The following is a 22061-nucleotide window of genomic DNA, read 5'->3' on the forward strand; positions in this document are numbered from 1 at the left end:
TTTAAATATTCCTGAATAATAATCCTGAAGTGTGCATTGGCCCACCACAGTATCCTCACTGCATGTCCATTGGCCAATCACAGAAATGTCCCTCCCCCAGGATAAACCGTAATCACAACCACCAGTACAAAAACTATGAATGAGTGCGAGATGGAGAAAGGGTCGAAAAAGCATAAAGGAGGTGCAGAAAAAGCCCGTGATTTAAAAAAAAAAAAAAAAAAAAGCTGCAAACAGATGCAGGAAAGTGCAGGAAACTGGACAACCTGTTTGGCAGTGAGGAACTACAGCATAGCCAAAGAGCAAAGAAGGTGAGTTAGAGTTCAGAGCCTCTGCTTCGTTAGTAACGCCGTTTAGGAGGAGACTGTGGGCCCATCTCAAATGTCGCCTATGCCCTACTTGGGGTACTTCCTAACAGTACAAACCATTTCTTTTAGCAGTCACTGAATGATTAATAAGTAGTTATCTATCATATCATAGTGCACTACATAGGGCGGTGGATATAATTTGAGATGGTACCATTAGTCTCTGCTCTTCAGAAAAAGTAAACACTATCTTGTCCTGGGTTGAAGTGTAAAAGCATAAACACCACCGTCTATAAAAGAATGAACTGCGAGCTTGATTAGTTTATAAAGGCTCCCCCGTCCCAAGTGTTTTTATAAGATGTTGAAGAGGCATGAAATGAGCAGTTAAGGTGAAAAGGGGTTTAGCAGCTGTGTGGTGTGTGTTGTTCTTGTTGTGTTTTGCCACTATCGAACGCATTTTAAAACGGGGCGTGTAGAATAAAAGAAAAATAAAGACTAAACCTCGCGAAGTGAAAGGCTGAACGATGGACGACTATAAAAGTGAAGCTATTTGCAGCGTCTCTCGCTTACGGCCACACCACCCTGAGAACGCCCGATCTCGGAAGCTAAGCAGGGTCGGGCCTGGTTAGTACTTGGATGGGAGACCGCCTGGGAATACCAGGTGCTGTAAGCTTTTCATCACACATCTTTACTTCAACCTCCTGCTGGAGGAGCCGAACATTTTCTTTTTTCTTCATCATCATCAAAGCAATACGTGAAGAAAAAGGCCATCTGACACTTTCATTCTGAGTAAAACACTTATCCATCCTGCCTGTATGATATTGGAAAAAACTGACATTGTGATTTTTCTTTTCCCTGCGATATACAGTATATTGCAATATAAAAAAAAGTGCAAAAATTTTCACCACATTATTAATAATATCTTACTCTAAATAAAGGGCTCATCTGTGAAAAAGGGTGGTGCCTACAAAGGATACAAAAGATTATGACAAGCTACATCTTTGTACTGGGTTGAAACTGAGCATTAAACTAAGAAAGCTTCAATATCACATAAGGGAATTAACAGGATTGACAAAATTGGTCATTTATTATTTTATTTCACAATCAAAACCTCTTCAAGTAGTACACCTAATACACCTGTTCAAAATCCGAGATACCTTAGTTACTAAGCTCACTACTGAGGCATCTTAATATTTCAATGTTATTTTTACTTAAGAACGAGTGAGAATCGGAAGCGTCCCTAGTGATGAAGGCAATCCCAGAATTCATTGCGGCATATCTTCTCTCACAGAAAAATAAACATGGCTGACGGTGCGGACAGGACGTTATTTTTTAAACGTAAATAAATAATTATTGATTTTTAACGAGTGTTTTTATTTGCAAGTTTGGGCTTGTCAGCAAATGAAACAGTTTTCTGTACATGAATCGAGAGGTTATATTGACATGTTAGTGCTGTCCCACCTCATTCCACAGTTTTTAATGGCAAGATGCTAAATGCTAAACGCGAAACCTGATGGAATCGCTAACTAGCTCACTAGGTTTTTGAACACACTGGTAGATATGTCATGGAAAATGAGAAGGTGTGAATTTTAGTTCAAGCAGCAAAAAAGTTGTAGCATGACGGATTTGATTTAATTTGCATGAAGTGACATCACACGTCCTGCGATGTGACTATTGCGCATGCACACATCGCGATGACGATGCTGAAACGATATATCGTGCAGCCCTATTTGATTCTCATCCAGTTGATGCTTACATTTAGGTCATGAGTTCAATCCTCACATGGGGCAAGGACCTTGATGTACCAGTTTAGTTACTGTGCCTAATCTAAGCCCAGTTAGCAGACTGGTTTCATGTCATTTAGTGACTTTAATCAGCACTGTAAATAGAACAGGTAGTGACCATACACTTACAGTCAGAAGGGTGTAAGTTTGATTCTCAACCAGTTTTTGATGCTTACATTTAGATTCTGCTTTTCAATATTGTGCCTAAACTACAACTACAAAAACTGCCAGATTCAGTCTAGCCCTGTTGCTGTCAGCCTCGTTAGCGCAGTAGGTAGCGCGTCAGTCTCATAATCTGAAGGTCGTGAGTTCGATCCTCACACGGGGCAAGGCCTCATTTAGTCACTGTGCCTAATCCAAGCCCAGTTAGCAGACTGGTTTCATGTCATTTAGTGACTTTCATCATAAATAAAACAGGTAGCAAACATTCATTTACAGTCAGAAGGGTGTGAGTTTTAGAATTTAGATTCTGATCTAAGCCCAGTTTGCAGATGGGTTTCATGTTAAAGATAACTTTCCCCGTGATAAAATCATAGCAGTAGTGCACGGTCTCTGGTGCCTTATTGCTTTACTATCTAATTTGTTTATGGTTACAGCACCTTTTCATGTAGAGTTGTAGAAATGTAGTTTTTACAGGATCCAGTGAAATTGTCTATATTAGTAATTTAAGTGTCTTGTCTTATCTAAGTGCAGCGTTTCATAAGAATGTTAGATTTTGGGGTTAAAATGTCTCTGTCAGCAAACTGGCTAAATGAAAACTTTCTAGATTAGCAGTGATTAGACGTGCTGAGGCATAGTTATGGTAACAAACCGCAAATTAAAGAAACAGTGGCCACATTTCATGTCAGTCACGCTGACCTGTTTGAATGAGGAATGATGTACCAGCGTGTACTGTGTGATCGACGTAGTGTGCACCCCTGATCTAGACTCTCTATCAGAATGAATACTGCCAACCTGAAAGCAGTTTGCTTATTATTCACCGTAAAAAAAAAGATTCTGATGTTAAAGCATTGGTTTTGTACTTCATTTCTCCGCCCGTCAGACTTGGCTCTCCTGTCATGCCCCTCACTTTGAGAAACACTGGATTAGGCACAGTAACTAAACTGATCCCTCAACTGCCTTGGCCCGTGTGAGGATCAAACTCACGACCTTCAGATTATGAGACTGATGCGCTACCTACTGCGCTAACGAGGCTGACAGCTACACATCTAGACTGAATCTGACAGTTTTTGTAGTTGTAGTTTAGGCACAATGTTGAAAAGCAGAATCTGAATGTGAGCATCACGAACTGGATGAGAATCAAACTCACACCCTTCTGACTGTAAGTGTATGGTCACTACCTGTTCTATTTACAGTGAGACATCTGATAATAATATTGAAAAGCAGAATCTAAATGTAAGCATCAAGAACTGGATGAGAATCAAACTAGTGCTGGGCGATTTTCACGATTAATTTGGTTCATTTGCATGAACGTTTTCACACGATGTTAGAAATGAGACAATCACGATTGTTTACATACTTTATATTTTAATTAAAATACCAACATGTCACGAGGCAGAAAGTGACCAGACGCTCATGGAATTTAAATCAGGGAAAGTTTAATATCAAAAGGGCAAAACAGTGTACAAAATCAGGTTTAGTCTAAAACCAGATAGACTAAAACAGTTAAAAGAAGTCAACAAGTGTCGGTAACGGTTAGATTAAGAAAAAAAAGAGCACAAACACGATCGGCAAAACGAGACACAAACAGAAGAGTTTCATTAAGATTCACTGAATCAAACACAGCCGAACTGAATCAAAATTTCGGAGCTGATGTGATAGTCACGTGACAGCCCGTTGGAGCATGGGAATTGTAGTCCATATTGTTAGAAGCAGAACGTGCCCCCTCCATCCACCCCCCAGTCACAAGAGGACAAAACCAAAGCTGAGCTGAGTGATTACTTGATGCTAGTGTTGTGCAATACTGCAAAATTTGGTATCGATCCGATACCAAGTAAATACAGGGCCAGTATCGCCGATATCAATCCGATACTGATACTTTTTAATAATTAAGGTAGATGCATCATTAAATTGCTGGATCTGAATGAATTTTCATGACCTTTATGTGTATATTCGTAATACAATTTTTTTTCTAAGTAGCTGCTCTCAGAAGGGTTGTAAATAAATTCAGTTGTTTAAAGCGGTCCAATTTCTTGTTTCTGGTGCTTTACTCTCTCACAACGTTACCATCATGGAGTATCACCACTCATAGTTGTGTTGTGTGTAGTGACCAAATATATGTTTCCTTGTTGATTTAAAATAAAAAAAATTATGCTATTCTTTTTACATTTATAAGCACAAAGTCAAAAGAAAAGAGCTCTCATTCACCAAAACACGGAATAAGAGCCTCACTACATGCTCTGATTCATTTGCCTAGGGTGCGCAAAGTGCATAAGGTGCATCTATACTTATAGTTTACACTATTATTTCCATAAAATCTAAAAACTAAAAGAAAAAGAAAAACTAAAGTATTGATCCCATCACACTAGTATCGATCCGATACCAGTACCAACGTTGGTATCGATAATATCGAGAAATAAGGAGCACAAACACGATCGGCAAAACGAGACACAAACAGAAGAGTTTAATAGGCTCTATGCACGCAAGCTCTGTGACGCGTTTCCGTTTAGTGTTAGTCGGGCAGTCTAGCTTCCGGTTTGTTCTGAACACCGGCAAATTTCTAAACACAACGTGTCGTATAGCGGCGAATATATAGAGTTTGAGTTCTAAAATTAGTAAGAAGGTTTTGCCTTTTCAAAAACAAGATCGGGGTGGATCGGAACATTCTCAGGCTACATGTTGAACGCTGCATCCTGCGGGTAAAAGAGCATAAGTTGTTCGACACAGTGATCGCTATGTCCATTTCTGGGAGCATAAGTCAGGTGTTTACTGTATCGTGAGGTTGGACCAGTTGTCAATGGATGGAGCTAAACATTCGTTTTTGTCTGCAATTTTTTAAAGAACGTGTACATTTAAATATTGTAAATATATATTATAGTTTATACTCTTTCTGTTTTTAAACAAAAGCATAAAAAGCCAACAAAAGCCTCTTCATTATGTAAACATACCTTTTATATGTAAACTTTCTATCTACATTATTTTATCAGTTCTACAATTACAGACTGTAGTTCATTTGTTTCTTTCTATACTGTGTTAGACTCCTTTCTGTTCTTGATGACCAGCACCACCACAGAGCAGGTATTATTTAGGTGGTGGATGATTCTCAGCACTGCAGTGACACTGACATAGTGGTGGTGTGTTAGTGTGTGTTGTGCTGGTATGAGTGGATCAGACACAGCAGTGCTGCTGGAGTTTTTAAATACCATGTCCTATACTCACTGTCCACTCTATTAGACACTCCTACCTAGTTGTTCCACCTTGTAGATGTAAAGTCAGAGACGATCGCTCATCTATTGCTGCTTTTTTTAGTTGGTCATCTTCTAGACCTTCATCAGTGGTCACAGGACACTGCCCACGGGGCGCTGTTGGTTGGATATTTTTGGTTGGTGGACGATTCTCAGTCCAGCACTGACTGAGGTGTTTAAAAACTCCAGCAGCACTGCTGTGTCTGATCAACTCAAACCAGCACAACACACACTAACATACCACCACCATGTCAGTGTCATTGCAGTGCTGAGAATGATCCACCACCTAAGTAATACCTGCTTTGTGGAGGTCCTGACCATTAAAGAACAGAGTGAAAGGGGCTAACAAAGCATGTAGAGAACCAGATAGACTACAGTCAGTAATTGTTGAACTACAAAGGGCTTCTACATTGTGTGTAAAACGTGTGCTGTTTCTCACGTTTTGTGAATCTGGCAGTTGTTTAGCATTCATTTCATGATGAATAGACCACTTGAATGGTGTTAAAAAGACTTGAAATAAAATCTTTTTACATTTAACTTAAAATGGATTTTTTTTTTACTTTCTTTTGTAACGTGATTTGAACTGAATAGCATATATATTTGCTACCCCATTGCTGCCAGCTTGACACTGATAAATTCTGTAATGACTTTAAGTCTTGATAACCTGCTATAATAATAATACGAATAAAAAAAAATTTAAGTTCCTCCTCGCATTTACAACAAATATGTTTTTTGGAGAAAGACATGTTAATACTGTAACATCAAATTAATCAATTGACAGGAAATTTATGATGGTCTGACATAACATTTGATAATGAATAAAAGATAACTTATTGATATATTGGCAAACAAAACTTTTTTACACTTTATCAAAAGATTGAGGGTAAATTGCTAATATATTCAGTCAGATATGTTAAGTTTGTTTTATGTTTTATTAGGATTTGAACACCATGTTTTACACTTTGGTTACATTCACGACAGAAACACTAGTTACTCATTACACAAGATTCATCAGTTCAAGTTTTAATATTAAACAGTCATGGACAATTTAGTATCTCCAATTCACCTCACTTGCACATCTATGGACTGTGGGAGGAAACCGAAGCATCCGGAGGAAATCCACACAGATACAGGGAGAACATGCAAACTCCACATAGAAAGAACCCCGACCACTCCACCTGGGAATTGAACACACACACATACATTATATATATATATATATATGTGTACTGGCCGGTTAGCTCAGTTGGTTAGAGCGTGGTGCCAATGTCGTGGGTTTGATCCCTGTATGGGCCACACACCCCTTAATGATTAATGGTAGCATGGCTGAGAGAGAGTCAGGTAAGCATATTCTGTGTTTCAGGACTTTCTAACCTGAGTAATTTGATCTCTGAAAGTGAGAATATCACCCTGTTTTTCTGGCTTCATTTCACCTAATGAACATGGCATGACCTTTATAAATGCTTACAATCATTTTTGAAAATGGCAAAAATAAATAAATAAATAAATAAAAAGAGAACTGCTGTGTAATTTAGTGAATTCTTGCACTGCACATGGCAGAAGACTAAAAGAAATGTAGACCGTGTAGAATAAAAGTATTAGGAAAGTATGAGGTTAAAAGCATCAGCTTTTATTTATTCTTAAATCATAACAGTTGACCAGATAAAACCTGAAATATCAGTGGAATAAGAATCAGTGTAAATGTAAGAAACTCTGCGTCTGTTTTATTGGCATTTTATTGAGCAAAACTCATGAGAGTTTAACAAGACGTGGCGCTTTTAAAGATGTGAATCTTTCCTTCTGACATTATTATTTCATTATTATTTATTATTTTTTTAATTAATATTAACATAAAGAGTAAAACCCTAACAAGACCACTATTTATCAATAAACACAATTCATTAGCTGTCCTTTTAAGATGTGTGTTTACATAAACAACACCTGACATATAATGAACCTAAACAATGTTAAGGTTTTAATCACTTACCTATTTTTTTTAGAAAGGCTAAACGAAGGACGTCTATAAGAAGGATCTTGTTTACAGCGTTTCTCTCTTACAGTCACACCACCCTGAGAACATCCGATCTCGTCCGATCTCGGAAGCTAAACAGGGTCGGGCCTGGTTAGTACTTGGATGGGAGACCGCCTGGGAATACCAGTTGCTGGAAGCTTTTATCCACACACACACACCTTTACTTCAACCTCCTGTTACACACTGACCCAGCGGCTTTTTCTTCATCAAAGCTACACAATGACACAAAAATCAGCTCAAACTTTCATTCTTACTACAGTAAAACACCTTCAACTGACTTTTAAAGTGAAGTTGAACATGTTGTACAGAAGTCGTCTCCATCTAGTGGTGCTAGAAATAAATTACAGCTTGTTGCTTGGGTACAGATTTTATAATATATAAAAATTAAAGAGTGTTTATGGCTCTTTTGTCCCAAGTGTTTTTGTAACGTGTTGTAGACCTGCAATGGCGACTGTTTTTGGTATACAGGAAAGAAAAGGCCGAATGCAGGTGAAAAAGTGCTATATGGCAACCCAGCACTGTATAAATATTGGACAGAACACATGATGGGTTATTTTACCTTGTTGGGTTGTGCAGTTTAACCATTGTGCTGAGCTGTGAGGTTCTTTTTACCATGGATCAACTATGTAACTTTACTTTTTTTTAAATGAAAGGTTTACATTGCTGTGTTCAGGATTTCCTCTTTAGTGATATTTAATGTTAATAGATGTTCTGATCTAAATGCTGCTGCCTTTGACCTTTAAAACTGAGTAATTTCTGAGATCATTAAAATAAGTGAAATGTTTATTTTGTAATTTGGTTTTATATTATTTGTACAAACATTTGTTTTATGCAACTTTAAACCTGTAATAATAGATGAAAAATTTAAATGTGTCTTTATTTGCTTTAATTAAGCTAAAGTTTTTAACAGGGACAAAAATGACAGTTTGTGTAGCAGGTCTGGGCAGGTCTGGACACGTAAGTAAAATGTTATACTGTTTATTAGCATGAAGTAAACATTAGCAAGTCATGTGACTCATGTGTACCGTCATGTAAAAGAGCTGCGCGTGTCTCTGTGGCGCAATCGGTTAGCGCGTTCGGCTGTTAACCGAAAGGTTGGTGGTTCGAGTCCACCCAGGGACGAGTGTCTTTTATTGCACAACCTGCCTGTTGATCAAACGGATATGAGACACAACAACAATGTGTAGTTCCACAGAATAGTGGAAATAAGTAACTGAAAACATCCAGTAAACAACAGTCCTACAAGCACAAATATCCACCTGATAAGTCACTGGAGACCGGCTGTTTTGGTTTCTGTAGATGTTAAATGAAGATACTCGCCCAACGTGGGGCTCGAACCCACGACCCTGAGATTAAGAGTCTCATGCTCTACCGACTGGGCTAGCCGGGCTTAAGCAGTAGATCAGAACAGACAGCTCATCGGTCAGACCATCAGAGAGATGTAGGTTTAATCCACTAACATCACGACCAGATTAAGAACTAATTCACAGTTTACAAACAAACACAATTCAGAATAAGCAACAGAAACAGACACAGATTTACTGTCACTTTTAAACTACACAATTACTGAACCCGCTCCACTATGCTTTACACCTCAGTGTATATTATCTGGAAACAGATGCTCTTCATATAGAAATATACTTTACATTTGCTTGTAAATTAAAATATCAATTCAGGTTGTTTTTAGTTCAATTGAAAAAATATTAACAGTAGCTCAACTTCCTAAAACCCAGAATCTACATGTATAAATCCTACATTCAATCCACAAAGTTCACAAACCATATGATTTAATGAGTGAAAACTTGATGTTTGGAGCCCCTCTGGTGTGCAGGCTGGTACTGTGTATCAGCACTACTTACTGTGTGCAGGACCTGAGTCGTATCTGCTCCACTCACTGGTTGGTGACATTAAACTCAGTCAAGAACTTTAAGAAATATATAGTTTAGATAGTTCACACATATAAGAACCAACAAAACCTCTTAGATGTGTATTAAGAAAGTCTGTTTCAGCTGTTGATTTGGGTCAGTGTAGAATTATGTACAAGGATCTAAAGAGAGAATAGATGTACTGGCCGGTTAGCTCAGTTGGTTAGAGCGTGGTGCTAATAACGCCAAGGTCGCGGGTTCGATCCCCGTACGGGCCACACCCACTTTTGGACTTACACTAACAAACAAGTGATCCTTCTCTAACTAGCAGGTCCTATTAACCTGGACTTCAAACATTGTCTCTGACAGTGTGAGGTTTTTTTTACTGCCCCTCTCATTCAGGTCAGAAACATGCCATTATCTCAATTTACCAAACTTAATGACTCTTCTGTAAATGGTTTAATGTGCACACTGCTGCTACTGGCTTGTTTTTCTTTTCTACAATGTAAGTTCAGACCTTCAGGTTCATGTTATTTGAGATCTCTACATAGATTTCTTCCTCATGTACAGAAAGACGCAGTTCAGTTTGAGAAGCTCGCAGTGTGAGAGCGAGTGAGTCTGCGCGTTCAAATGAATCAAACGAGTCGATACCTTAATGAATTCTTTAAGTCAAACGACAGGAATAGACTCGAAAGAGTCGATTCACTAATTTGATTGTACTCAGCAATGAGCAGTTGGAAGCTGAGGGAGTCGATTCTTTTTGATGAAGTCAACATTTGATATGTTATACACAATACTTAAAAGAGTCGGATCACTATCGTTAGCTGTCATTTAAAAATACAAAGACATTGCTGTCAATCAACTAGAATTACCGTGTCGGATTTATTTGTAAATAAATCCTAATACAGGACATGCTCTTATTCACACACTGGTTTGTTCTTCTCGTTTTGTCACGCAAGAAAAAGTTTTGGTGCACGTACAAATAAACTATATCGCACAGGACAATAGTCTGTGTTATTATTTAAGGTTACTCATCTCAGCTGCACTACCATTTACTTTAAAGAATAGTTTCATTCATGGTGATCTCTCGTTAATTTAAACTTTACAAACTGCAGCCATGTGATTTTAAAATTAACAAACAGTATGTAGAACAAGTTTAACCTATAGATCAGTCCATTACACTAACAACACATTGGGGGAACAGATTTACCTGGAGAATATGGTTCCCCACATGTATATCACTGTATGTGTAATTATAAAACACTACAGTGATGCTGGTGATGTATTTAACTGTTGTCATTATGTAGAACAAGTTTAACCTATAGATCAGTCCATTACACTAGCAACACAGGGGGGAACACATTTACCTGGAGACCTGGGGAATATGGTTCCCCACATGTATATCACTGTGTGTGTAATTATAAAACACTACAGTGATGCTGGTAATGTATTTAACTGTTGTCATTATGTAGAACAAGTTTAACCTATGAAACAGTCCATTAAACTAACAACACAGGGGGGGAACACATTTACCTGGAGGCCTGGGGAATATGGTTCCCCACATGTATATCACTGTGTGTGTAATTATAAAACACTACAGTGATGCTGGTGATGTATTTAACTGTTGTCATTATGTAGAACAAGTTTAACCTATGAAACAGTCCATTAAACTAACAACACAGGGGGGGAACACATTTACGAGACCTGGGGAATATGGTTCCCCACATGTATATCACTGTGTGTGTAATTATAAAACACTACAGTGATGCTGGTGATGTATTTAACTGTTGTCATTATGTAGAACAAGTTTAACCTATAGATCAGTCCATTACACTAGCAACACAGGGGGGAACACATTTACCTGGAGGCCTGGGGAATATGGTTCCCCACATGTATATCACTGTGTGTGTATTCATTAAATGGTGGAGAAGGTACACAAACCATGTAGTTAAAGTAGAGATATCCAAGGTAAAATATTACTCCAGTAATAGTAAAAATACTCTTTACCTCCACTTGAGTAAAAGTACTTAAGTATTTACCTTCAAATGTACTTAAGTATAAAAGTAAAAGTAGCATGATTTATTATGGCTCTAATGTTTTATGATCATTTCTGTAACAAGACTCTTGATTAATCAACTTTTAGGTGAAAAGACTTGTGTCATTTATTAATCTGACACTAATGTTTATTAAAATTATCATAAGAACAAAACACTGATTGGTGTGATCGCTTCACGCTTCCTTTATTTTGACAATGTTATATTTTTATTCACACATAAACCAAAAGGAACCACAGATTGTTCAGAATGTAGTGGAGAAAAAAGTAAAACATTTGACTACCAAATGTGGTGAAGTTAAAGTAAAAACTCACCCAACTAGTTACATTTACTTAGTTACTGTCCACCACTGCTAATGTATGCCTTAATGCAGGAGCAATATATTAATTATTTTAGTAATTAAGGTACAAGTGTCATCAGTTATTCATGAGATTCATACAGGTCATCAGGATGACCATCACAAATATTACCTCATGTCATGTTTGTGGTGCTTAAACTGAAAAGTGGTGCTTAAATATTCCTTCTTTAATTTTATGTTCTGTTGTGGATTAAATAACTAAAGATTTGTTATGAAATCACTGAAAATACTTGCTAAGTAGTTGAAAATGTACAACGGTTCCCTATGAGTGTCGCCACTCTGTTCTCTCTACTGCTCTGGATACACTTAAAACATCGTCCTGTTATTATTGTTAGGATTTAAGTTTTGATTAAGCTGACAGTGTAATGGTCAACTATTATCATTAAACAGCATTAAGTGGCTCCATTTATATGCATTCTGAGCAAGCGTTGTTCAATTGTTTTATTTAGACACAATGCTGCGCAGCTTATACTGATGGCTTTTAGTCTTTACGTATCATTTGCAGATATTAAATTATCTGTTTTTTTGTGCCTCATGTGTGACATTCTCATTGGACTATATGTCCATGTTTAGTGATGATGCTGATGATGATGATGATGTCATAATGTCATAATTACAGAAGAAGAAGAGCAAGAATAAAAAATCACAGGATTGATAGCCTAAAACAAGAACTAATACAACAGAAAAAAAAGCCCTACTACTACTACTGCTAGTGCTTATGATTATTATTCCACATATGGTGTGGTGCTTGGAAAAGTAAAAAAAAATAAATACATAACCATACAATAATAATAATAATAATTTAACCCTTGTATTGTGTTAGAAAGCTGCCCACATCTTTAGTGTTAGCGGGTCAAATTTGACCCGATTTAAAACAGCCTCAAAAAATACTCAAAAACAATAGTTATCATCCAATGTTGTTTCTCACCTGATAGATAACTTAGTTTGTATTTAAATCCATGTAAACACTGTTTTAAATTTTATTTTTTTGGCTCCATAAACTTTTCATCTCACAATATACCTCATTTTCAATAAAAAAAGCTGTTTAAATACATTGTAGTGAATTTCCTATAGTGAAGAAACAATGTAAGGATATTATCTGAGTCTAACAGACTAATATCAGAGCACACTGAGCAAATATTGTTTGTATTTTTTTTTTTTTTATCTAAACATTATTATCTACTGTATAGTGACATCAGTGTTGCTATGGGTCAATTTTGACCCGTATAGATTTTTTCCCTTTTTCATAAAACCAACTTTATTTTACTCAGAACAGCAGGTGTAAATTGAAAATTAAACTATAAATTGAACATAAAAACAATATTTTGTGTGTGTGCATGTGTGTGTGTGCATGTGTGTGTTGTTTACATGCATATATCACAGTATGTGATTGTTTTAGTGTGCTCCTTGCAGATGTGTTTCTTACATGTGTGGCAAGTGGTGCTAGTTTTTCTGTCCTTTTCTGTCAAGAAATGTTGAGATCTTTTTTGTATGTTTATATTCGGCCTATTTCTGCCCTGCAGGCGATGGTCTGTGTTTTCCTTTGGACTTATAAAATCATTCTACAGAAATCAACATGCAGGGTTTCTGTTGGATGTTTGTCCCATTTAATAGAACTGGGAAAATTGAGTGGACTCCATACTTCACTCCCGTACAGTGCAACAGGCTGTATCACACTAACAAATAATTTACTCCATTGAGGTGGGAATGTCAATGTTATAAATCTCCTTCTGATTGTGTACAGGCCTCTGCCGGCTTTTTCCTTTAGTGCATTCACTGCCATGCTGAAACTCCCTGATGCAGTAATGAGTACAGCTGTGGTCTAGTGGTTAGGGTACTGGACTAGTAATCAGAAGGTTGCTGGTTCAAGCCCCACCACTGCCAGGTTGCTGCTGTTGGGCCCTTGAGCAAGGTCCTTAACCCTCAATTGCTCAGATTGTATACTGTAACTGTACGTCGCTTTGGATAAAGGCGTCTGCTAAATGCTGAAAATGTAAATGTAATGATGAGACCAAGGTAAGTGTACTGCATTGTGTGCTCCAGGGCAGTGCTGACCATGGTAAACTGGTGCCATGTATTCCTGGGTTATCTTAATTTGGGTTAGATACATGTTTAGGTTTTCCTAATTAGGGTTAAAAACCTGTTGGGGTTATCATAGTTTAGGTTAGAAATAACTTGGGGTTATCCTAATTAGGGTTAGAAGGAAGTTGGGCTTAAATTGGACTCAACAGATATCATCTGTGCTGCCTAGGAACACAAGGCGCACCTGGAGGTGAAGAACCACACCTGGGTCCTCATGCCTTCAGATCAGGTAGCGAGCACAATGAGTGCCAGCCTGAGTGTGAGTGCCAGCCGGAGAACCTGCAAACGGAGACAAAAACCCGTCAGAAATGGGAGTCGGTGCTGCGGGACTCAGAGGACAAAGGTTAAAGTTACACACACACAGTGGCGGCTCAAACACATGAATTACCAAATTAGAAAAAGCATCATTGTGAATACGGTTGTTTTATTACCATTATTACAATAACCAGTCTTATGGTTAACATTCAATATTCTGCTTATGCCTTATGCGTTACTCTACTACTCATAACGACTATATTACTCTTATTAACTCAATGCTTTATAGAACCCCATAAACATACACCACTATAAACATTATTAATCATGTGTTATAAGACACCACCTGCCAATCTTTAATCTGCTGTACTTATGTAACCGTGTTAACCATCTCTACACACACAAAAAAACACTTTAAACAGTTTTTCCTAATATTTATAATTGATAAATATAACTAAATTATAACTCGGAACACGCACACAATGGAATAATTAATAAATAAAAAAAAGTTATGAAAAGTGCCCATTTCAGTGGAAGCATGTAAGTGGCTCTTAAAAGAGCCTTTGGGGATAACTGGATGGAGTGGGTTCGTTTAAGCACGCTCTCCGCGAATACGGCGGGCCAGCTGGATGTCCTTAGGCATGATGGTCACCCTCTTGGCATGGATGGCGCACAGGTTAGTGTCCTCGAACAGGCCGACCAGGTAAGCCTCACTGGCCTCCTGCAGAGCCATGACGGCAGAACTCTGGAAGCGCAGATCGGTCTTAAAGTCCTGAGCGATCTCTCTAACCAGGCGCTGGAAGGGCAGCTTGCGGATGAGCAGCTCAGTGGACTTCTGATAACGGCGGATTTCACGCAGAGCCACGGTACCTGGCCTGTAACGGTGAGGTTTCTTCACACCGCCGGTAGCCGGGGCGCTCTTGCGGGCAGCCTTAGTGGCGAGCTGCTTCCTCGGCGCTTTACCACCGGTGGATTTACGAGCGGTCTGCTTGGTTCTTGCCATCGAGTCTGGAACTCTGCACTTCACCAACTGTAGGACAGAATATGTCAGCCCGCCCAACACGCTCTTTTTATGTACCAGAGCCGCTCTGCGCTCATTGGGCGTCTTGATGACGCACTTTTCTCATTGGACGAACGTGCTTACATCAAATGTCGATGACTGGTCGGCGTTCTGCCGCTGCCTCGTTTCAAAAAACATAATATTTCCTCTATGCTGTTGGCGGGATTTATAAAACTTTCCTTTGTTTCTTTGTGCTTTTAAAACACAGCCTACAATCGCATTTAAAGTATATACCTTTTTAAAAATATATATTATTGATTATTTCGTTCATTTTGCTTATTATTATTTTTGTTCCATGTGTATTACACAAACACGTTTGTTGCACCACTTTTAATCGTCTATATTGTTGGCTTTGCTACTGCAAGTGATCTGTAAATGCACTTGTGTATACATATACAGGGATATATGTAAATATAGAGAAAAAAAAAATCGTACATATTGATTTGTTAATTTTACCACGTCATAAATCATGTGTGTTATGCAGTGTGATTCTATGAAACGATATTATATCTGTTTTATTTACACATTATCTGTGGAAATAGCACTTTATCTGTGGAAATGGGTGGCTCTTAAAAGAGCCTTTTGGTTAGAACACGAGAGCGACTTTACTTGGCCTTGGCTGCTTTCTCGGTCTTCTTGGGTAACAGAACAGCCTGGATGTTAGGCAGCACACCGCCCTGAGCGATGGTTACACCTCCAAGCAGTCTGTTCAACTCCTCGTCGTTACGCACGGCCAACTGCAGATGACGAGGGATGATACGAGACTTCTTGTTATCTCTGGCGGCGTTACCAGCCAACTCGAGGATCTCAGCGGTCAGATACTCCAGCACGGCAGCCAAGTAGACAGGAGCACCAGCTCCCACACGGTGGGCGTAATTGCCCTTACGTAGCAGTCTGTGAACACGGCCCACAGGGAACTGAAGGCCGGCACGGGATGAACGAGTCTTGGCCTTAGCTCTAGCCTTACCACTGGTCTTCCCTCGTCCACTCATTTTGATGATCAGATGCGGTCGTCGAACAAAACTGAAATAAACTGAGAGAGAGCTCGAAACGGTGTAATATAGGCAAACTTGCCTCTCTCCTATTGGCTTAGAGAGAAGGCACAGCTGAGCCAATCCTAAACGCGCCGTCATGTCCCAGGGAAACACATACACGCCCCTCACATATTGCCCCCCCCTCCTCCCCTCTCTTCTCCTCCGTTCTCCCGCCCGTGTAATGTATGATACAGAAAAGCTTCTCTTAAGCAACAATTACATTATATTATGTCACAATAACATTTACACTAACAATTACACTATGTAAGGAGCTCATATACGTGAGTGCACATACATATACACATTTATACGGACAGTTTTATGAGTATGTGTGACAAAATCATTAATACACATAAAACAAGACCAGTTATACTTAGTGTTTTTAACTCCTTGCTTATCACTCTTTCCACAAAATATGTTTGTATGAATAGTTGTATGTTCGCATGCATGCTTATATGTATGTATGAGTTTAGGAAACGCGACTCTTTATGGGAGGAAATAGGTGGCTCTTAAAAGAGCCGTTTTAATAAAACAGGAACAAGTTTACTTCTTCTTGGGTGCAGCTTTTTTGGCCTTGGCCGCTTTGGGCTTAGCGGTCTTGGGTTTGGCTGCCTTGGCTTTTTTAGGACTCTTGGCTGCCTTCTTGGGGGTCGCCGGCCTCTTAGCCTTCTTGGGGCTCTTGGTGGTTTTCTTAGCGGCAGCAGCGGGTTTCTTGACCTTCTTGGGGGACTTCTTAGCGGCGGGCTTCTTGGCTGTTACCTTCTTGGGCTTCTTTGCAGCGGCGGGTTTCTTTGCGGCTTTTTTGGCCGCGGGCTTCTTCGCCTCGGTCTGCTTCTTGTTGAGCTTGAAAGAGCCTGAGGCGCCGGTGCCCTTGGTCTGCACCAGGGTGCCCTTGGTCACCAGGCTTTTGACGGCGAGTTTGACGCGGGAGTTGTTCTTCTCCACGTCGTATCCACCTGCAGACAGAGCTTTCTTCAGGGCGGCCAGGGACACGCCGCTCCTCTCCTTGGAAGCGGAAACAGCTTTGACGATCAGCTCGCCGACGCTGGGACCCGCTTTCTTGGGTTTGGCCGCGGTCTTCTTTTTAGGAGCCTTGGCGGGGGCCGAGCTGGCCGGTGCTGGAGCTTCTTCTACCATCGTTGTTGGAGCTAAAACGGCGCTAAGAAAGAGCGAGTGAAGCGCTGTGCTCTGTTGTACAGAGACTCCTCCCTCTTACGAGAGGGGGCGGGGCTTTATAGCACACATGAGAACTGTGTAGACTCAACTCGGCCAGCGCAGCGTCTGTGTGCTTCCGTGACACATGCGCACTTGTGTTTTCTCATGGCAAATAGTGATTAAAATACAAGTCCTGATATAAAATGCGAGGTAATAAAGTGCACGTCGGCCGAACATAAGTTCTCTCGTTCATGTAAAAGCCCGCAAAGGGAACCTAACGATGCTCTGTTTCCTTGTGTTCTGCTAAAACAGCACACCGCTCCTGATGCGTAAAGCGACGCAGCGCACATTTCACATCTTATTACACGTAAAAATATGCCGAGGAAACCCGATCTTCTTGTAGACACAGGCTGAAAAGAGCAAACCAGACCTTGGTGTTTTCCACATGTATTTATAAGCGGATGTGAGCTTCATTTTCTACTAGAAAAATAGGCTGTTTAGTGCGAAGTAAAACACAGCTACCAAGCAGGACTAGGTCGAGTCCAGGGTGCTTAACTGTCATGTAGCTGAAAGAACAAATGGGGAAAAAAAAAAAATATATATATAACAATTTAGAATAATAATGGTGATAATAAGAAGAATATTTTAATACACTAACATTCATTTCAGTCATTCCTACATATTTTCACTGTAAGATCTACAGAACATCCCCGTGTCAGCTTTAAGTTCACATATACTGACACATTTCTAAAACAACACATGGCTCCAACATTCACATTCTACTGATCTTTCTAACACTCACAAAACAGATTCAAGTCTATTTTAGTTATTTATCTGATACATCTCTTTTATAAAGATGCACATTTTAACGTTTAACCTTTTTAACACAGTTAAAATACAATGTCTTATTTCACTTATTTGGTTTTTATTGATACACAGCTAAGATCACTTTCACTTTAACCAAGATGTGTCTGACTTTGAAATATGTTTATGAAACGTTATGCTTTAGCAGAATATGACTTATAACGTCCCATTTCTCACAATACAGTGAAATATACAAACACATTTTTAACACAGATGTCACTTATAAAGACTTTATAAGTCAGTATTGTTCAGCACAGAATAATCTGAAAACGTATTTACTCCATTTTTATGTATGTATTTGTTTAATGTATTCATTGTTTATGTAGTTAATCACTCATTCATGACTAACACCCGATTTAACAAAACATTAATGGCTCTAGCAGTCCAGGTGAGACATATCCACCCATTTTACTTAAATTTCTCTTTTTTATTTTATCTTTTATTCACCCTACACCTCCTCCTACACTGCTGCAGGTGTTTAAAATGTATTTTTTATCCTAACGTGTCTCTAATGCTACTTTCACAAGCACTGAAAGGTTTCTAAAGCTATTTGTTTGTTTTATTTCAATTTCACTACAATTTGACTGATTTGACCTAATATGAATTTTTTTTTTATCATACACTGCTCTATTCTCCCACTCTGTCTCATATCCTAGTATGGGTTATTTTTTGGGCTACATTGTCATGTCTCTAATGGCTATTTGTCCCACCTAATTGTACAATATTAAAAAATGCGACAAATATGGCGATTTTAGTACATTGTAATAGGGTTTAGGGTTGCATGGAAGCCCTGTTGAATTTATTTTTTTAACATGTTTAAAACTGCAAAATTATTAAAATTAAACTTTAGTTACAGAAAATATGTGTAATACATCAAATCGATTGTGGACTAATTTACTGAGGCAAAACTACAGTGGCTAAGAATTGCAAAACAAATGAACAATTTAGAAAACAAAATTACAAAAACAAAAACAAATTTACAAGAGCTGAAACACTTTTACCAATGCCGAAACAAATTTACAAATGGCCGATCTGATGGAAAGGGTAGGTACAATACACAGGAAGTGCTCGTTGCTTACCTGCTGCCAGTCAAACTGTTTTGCAGGGATGAAGTGAACTGATGCAGGGATGAGTTTGTGATGGTAACGCTAAACAATAGTGATGTGCAGATGAAGCCTCATTAAAGCTTTTGAAGCTTTTCCTGATTGTGCTGAAAATACCTGAGTGGGGAAGGAGGGGGGTGGTTAGGGTTGCACCTATAAAAAAATATAACGTGTCTTACACCGTCATGAGAACATTATCAAAATGTTTTATTTAGGGTGTTTATTTTAATTCTTTATAATAATAAGTCAGAACCATATTTTAGACAAAACAAGGCACTCTGCCCACTGCGCTACTCATACAGCGGTGTATTAAACAGGTTGTTATGCTGATAAACCTGCGCGCACACACCGTTACTAAGAACACTTTCTAATTCCCACGATAGCAGCAGTATCCTTCTGTTAATACATATCGCTTTGTCTCCCATTGATAAAAATACGGAACGAAGCTTGTCCTGTATCATTTCAATACTGAACGCGGCGTTTTGTCTCCAAATAAAGAACGATTCTGTATTTTACGGGGTGGTTGGTAACCCTAGTTTGACTGCAGGGGCAGAATCGCCCCAGAATGCTCTCATAGACTCTCATGTTAAAGCTCTTTTTTTTCGTATTACAGGAGCTATAATGCATTTTGAATGATCTCCGGAGGGGCTCGCACATACGTGCCTGCGTCACACGTAATCGTTCCTTATTTGGAAACTAAAGATGATGTTCCGCATTTTTATCAATGGGAGAGAAACGCTGCAGATTAGACTGAGACGAGGTGATATGTATGAAACAGAAGAAAACAGCTGCTACCGCGGGAATTAAAAGGGGTTCGGTTATTATTGTAAGTAGTGTTCACTTTTAGTTATAGTAATGCCGTGTGTAGGGCGAAAGTAAAGTAACAGGGTCAGTACTTTTCTCACTGCCCCCCTAAGCAACGCAGTCCAGAACAGGGCTGCATGTCTGTGTGATGGATCATGTAAAAACGTTGTTTACACTATTGAGAAAAAATGTTACATGATGTTCTTTATGCATGTTGTTTTACCTAAAATATGGTTTTGATTTATTATTATAAAGAATGAAAATAATAAATGTTAAACAGCCTAAATAAAACTGTGTATGTACTGTGTATATTTTGGGTTGCACAGTTCTGAAAGTTGGCAACTCTAGTTGGAGCAGCTAGCACCTAAAATAAAATGCTGATGAAGACTGATTTAAATTGCTAGTGTGAAGGCTTTACTTAATTTTATGATTAATGGTAAAGCTGGTCTCTCTCCATGTTCAAAGTTATTTGTGAGGGCAAACTGACAGATGACTTAAGATGTTAATTATTTAAGCATTAATTTACCCCTTCAACAGGTCACCTTGGCCATCATCGCAACAATTGCCCCCCCTGAGAGATTTGGCAGGAGCCGCCACTGTTTGACTGTCTCTTATATAGTCAGTGAGATAAAAGCACCAAAGCTTTGAATTAGTCCCCTCACATTCCTGCTGGTTTAATACAAGCTCCGATACACTGAGTCGAGTGTTACAAAAGTGAAACAAGCTTCAAAGCCTCGGTATCAAATGTTCCATCCCTAATAAACAATGTTCTGTCTATTTTGTGTTAATTATTTCAGCCAGTTGGCCACTTTTGTTTTTCTTGTGTGAATTCCTTAGATGTTTAGAGAAGCGGACGGTAGATAGAGATGCACAGGCCATGTCTAAACGTCTGCACAAACAATCTTCCTACAAGAAAAACAAAAGTGGGTCAACTGGATAAAATTATTTCCACAAAATAGACAAAACATTGTTTAGCGTTACCATCACAAACTCCGTTCACTTTACCCCCGAGAAACAATTTGATTGCCAGCAGGTAACTTCCTGTGTATTGTACTTACCATTTCCGTCAGATCGGCCATTTGTAAATTTTTCTCGGCATTGGTAAAAGTGTTTCAGCTCTTGTAAATTAGTTTTTTTGTAATTTTGTTTTCTAAAATGTTAATTTGTTTTGCACTTCTCGGCCACCGTACTAAACTAATCAATATACAATGTTTTTATTGCCTCTCTCTCTACTGTTACCAGGAGAAAATGTCATGAAAAAAAAAAAAAACCAGGGCTTTTGTCACGTGGGAGAAGGAGGACTCAAAGGCGGAATAAATAACTTAAATAATATTTTATTTATAATAAAAATAAACACAAACAGAGGAAAAACAAGAAAATAAAAACCAATCGGGAAGTCCGATGGTGCCGCTGAAACTGCAGGCAAAGAAAAACACCACAGAGAAATAAATAACAAGTGAGGACGCGAACCCTGGTCTCCTCGGTGAGAGACGGGCACGTTGTCTCCGCGCTATTCTTAGCGTGGGTAAGAAAGGAGGGCGGAGCGAATAAGGCGCTACCGCATAAGCGTGCGGGAGCTAAAGTCTCCTGAAGTACACTAGTTCCAGCCCAGCGGAATCTAGTGGTGTTCGCGATCAGCGGCGACTTCACGAGGGAACACCGCTGAGGAAGTGTGCCGATCTGAAAAGGAGAAGACACAAAATTAGTCTCGTCATACAAGGTGCGGATTCGAACGGGGGTTGCCGGCGAACGGTCCGAACGCTTAACGGTGTCGCCACCTGCCGGTTACTGAATCCTAATGACGGATCAAATAGTCAATGCTACGCGGAGACTGCACCCAGCCAGCTGACTGGGAATGTAGCAGCGCCGCTAATGCTAACCGCTAAATAAACAGCAGCGCGAGGG

The 22061-nt window shown here is 39.1% G+C and overlaps 3 protein-coding genes, 5 non-coding genes and 2 pseudogenes across 8 annotated transcripts; 5 read left to right on the top strand and 5 right to left on the bottom strand.

Annotated features, from left to right (window-relative positions):
* The first annotated feature begins 866 nt into the window (after positions 1-866).
* On the top strand, positions 867-975 carry LOC134329746 (5S ribosomal RNA; annotated as a pseudogene).
* Positions 976-2342: 1367 nt separating this feature from the next.
* On the top strand, positions 2343-2415 carry trnam-cau (transfer RNA methionine (anticodon CAU)). The gene has a single exon. It is a non-coding gene; the product is annotated as a tRNA-Met (tRNA).
* A 792-nt stretch (positions 2416-3207) lies between these two features.
* Positions 3208-3280, bottom strand: trnam-cau (transfer RNA methionine (anticodon CAU)). The gene has a single exon. It is a non-coding gene; the product is annotated as a tRNA-Met (tRNA).
* Positions 3281-7542: 4262 nt separating this feature from the next.
* LOC134329752 (5S ribosomal RNA) lies at positions 7543-7661 on the top strand (annotated as a pseudogene).
* A 909-nt stretch (positions 7662-8570) lies between these two features.
* Positions 8571-8644, top strand: trnan-guu (transfer RNA asparagine (anticodon GUU)). The gene has a single exon. It is a non-coding gene; the product is annotated as a tRNA-Asn (tRNA).
* A 195-nt stretch (positions 8645-8839) lies between these two features.
* Positions 8840-8912, bottom strand: trnak-cuu (transfer RNA lysine (anticodon CUU)). The gene has a single exon. It is a non-coding gene; the product is annotated as a tRNA-Lys (tRNA).
* A 679-nt stretch (positions 8913-9591) lies between these two features.
* On the top strand, positions 9592-9665 carry trnai-aau (transfer RNA isoleucine (anticodon AAU)). Its single transcript has one exon. It is a non-coding gene; the product is annotated as a tRNA-Ile (tRNA).
* Positions 9666-14728: 5063 nt separating this feature from the next.
* Positions 14729-15139, bottom strand: LOC134328404 (histone H3). Its single transcript, XM_063009503.1, has one exon. It carries the CDS (start codon positions 15137-15139, stop codon positions 14729-14731), a length of 411 nt encoding a protein of 136 aa, XP_062865573.1.
* A 640-nt stretch (positions 15140-15779) lies between these two features.
* LOC134328975 (histone H2A-like) lies at positions 15780-16188 on the bottom strand. Its single transcript, XM_063010212.1, has one exon. It carries the CDS (start codon positions 16186-16188, stop codon positions 15802-15804), a length of 387 nt encoding a protein of 128 aa, XP_062866282.1. The 3' UTR covers positions 15780-15801.
* A 585-nt stretch (positions 16189-16773) lies between these two features.
* LOC134328889 (histone H1-like) lies at positions 16774-17408 on the bottom strand. Its single transcript, XM_063010122.1, has one exon. The coding sequence runs from the start codon at positions 17365-17367 to the stop codon at positions 16774-16776; it is 594 nt and encodes a 197-aa protein (XP_062866192.1). The 5' UTR covers positions 17368-17408.
* Positions 17409-22061: the final 4653 nt, after the last annotated feature.

Source organism: Trichomycterus rosablanca, chromosome 15 (assembly GCF_030014385.1).
Source record: "Trichomycterus rosablanca isolate fTriRos1 chromosome 15, fTriRos1.hap1, whole genome shotgun sequence".
NCBI lineage: Eukaryota > Metazoa > Chordata > Actinopteri > Siluriformes > Trichomycteridae > Trichomycterus > Trichomycterus rosablanca.

Excerpts from the sequence above, each read along its gene's own strand:
- LOC134328404 (XM_063009503.1), bottom strand. The coding sequence starts at position 15,139 with ATGGCAAGAACCAAGCAGACCGCTCGTAAATCCACCGGTGGTAAAGCG.
- LOC134328889 (XM_063010122.1), bottom strand. The coding sequence starts at position 17,367 with ATGGTAGAAGAAGCTCCAGCACCGGCCAGCTCGGCCCCCGCCAAGGCT.
- LOC134328975 (XM_063010212.1), bottom strand. The coding sequence starts at position 16,188 with ATGAGTGGACGAGGGAAGACCAGTGGTAAGGCTAGAGCTAAGGCCAAG.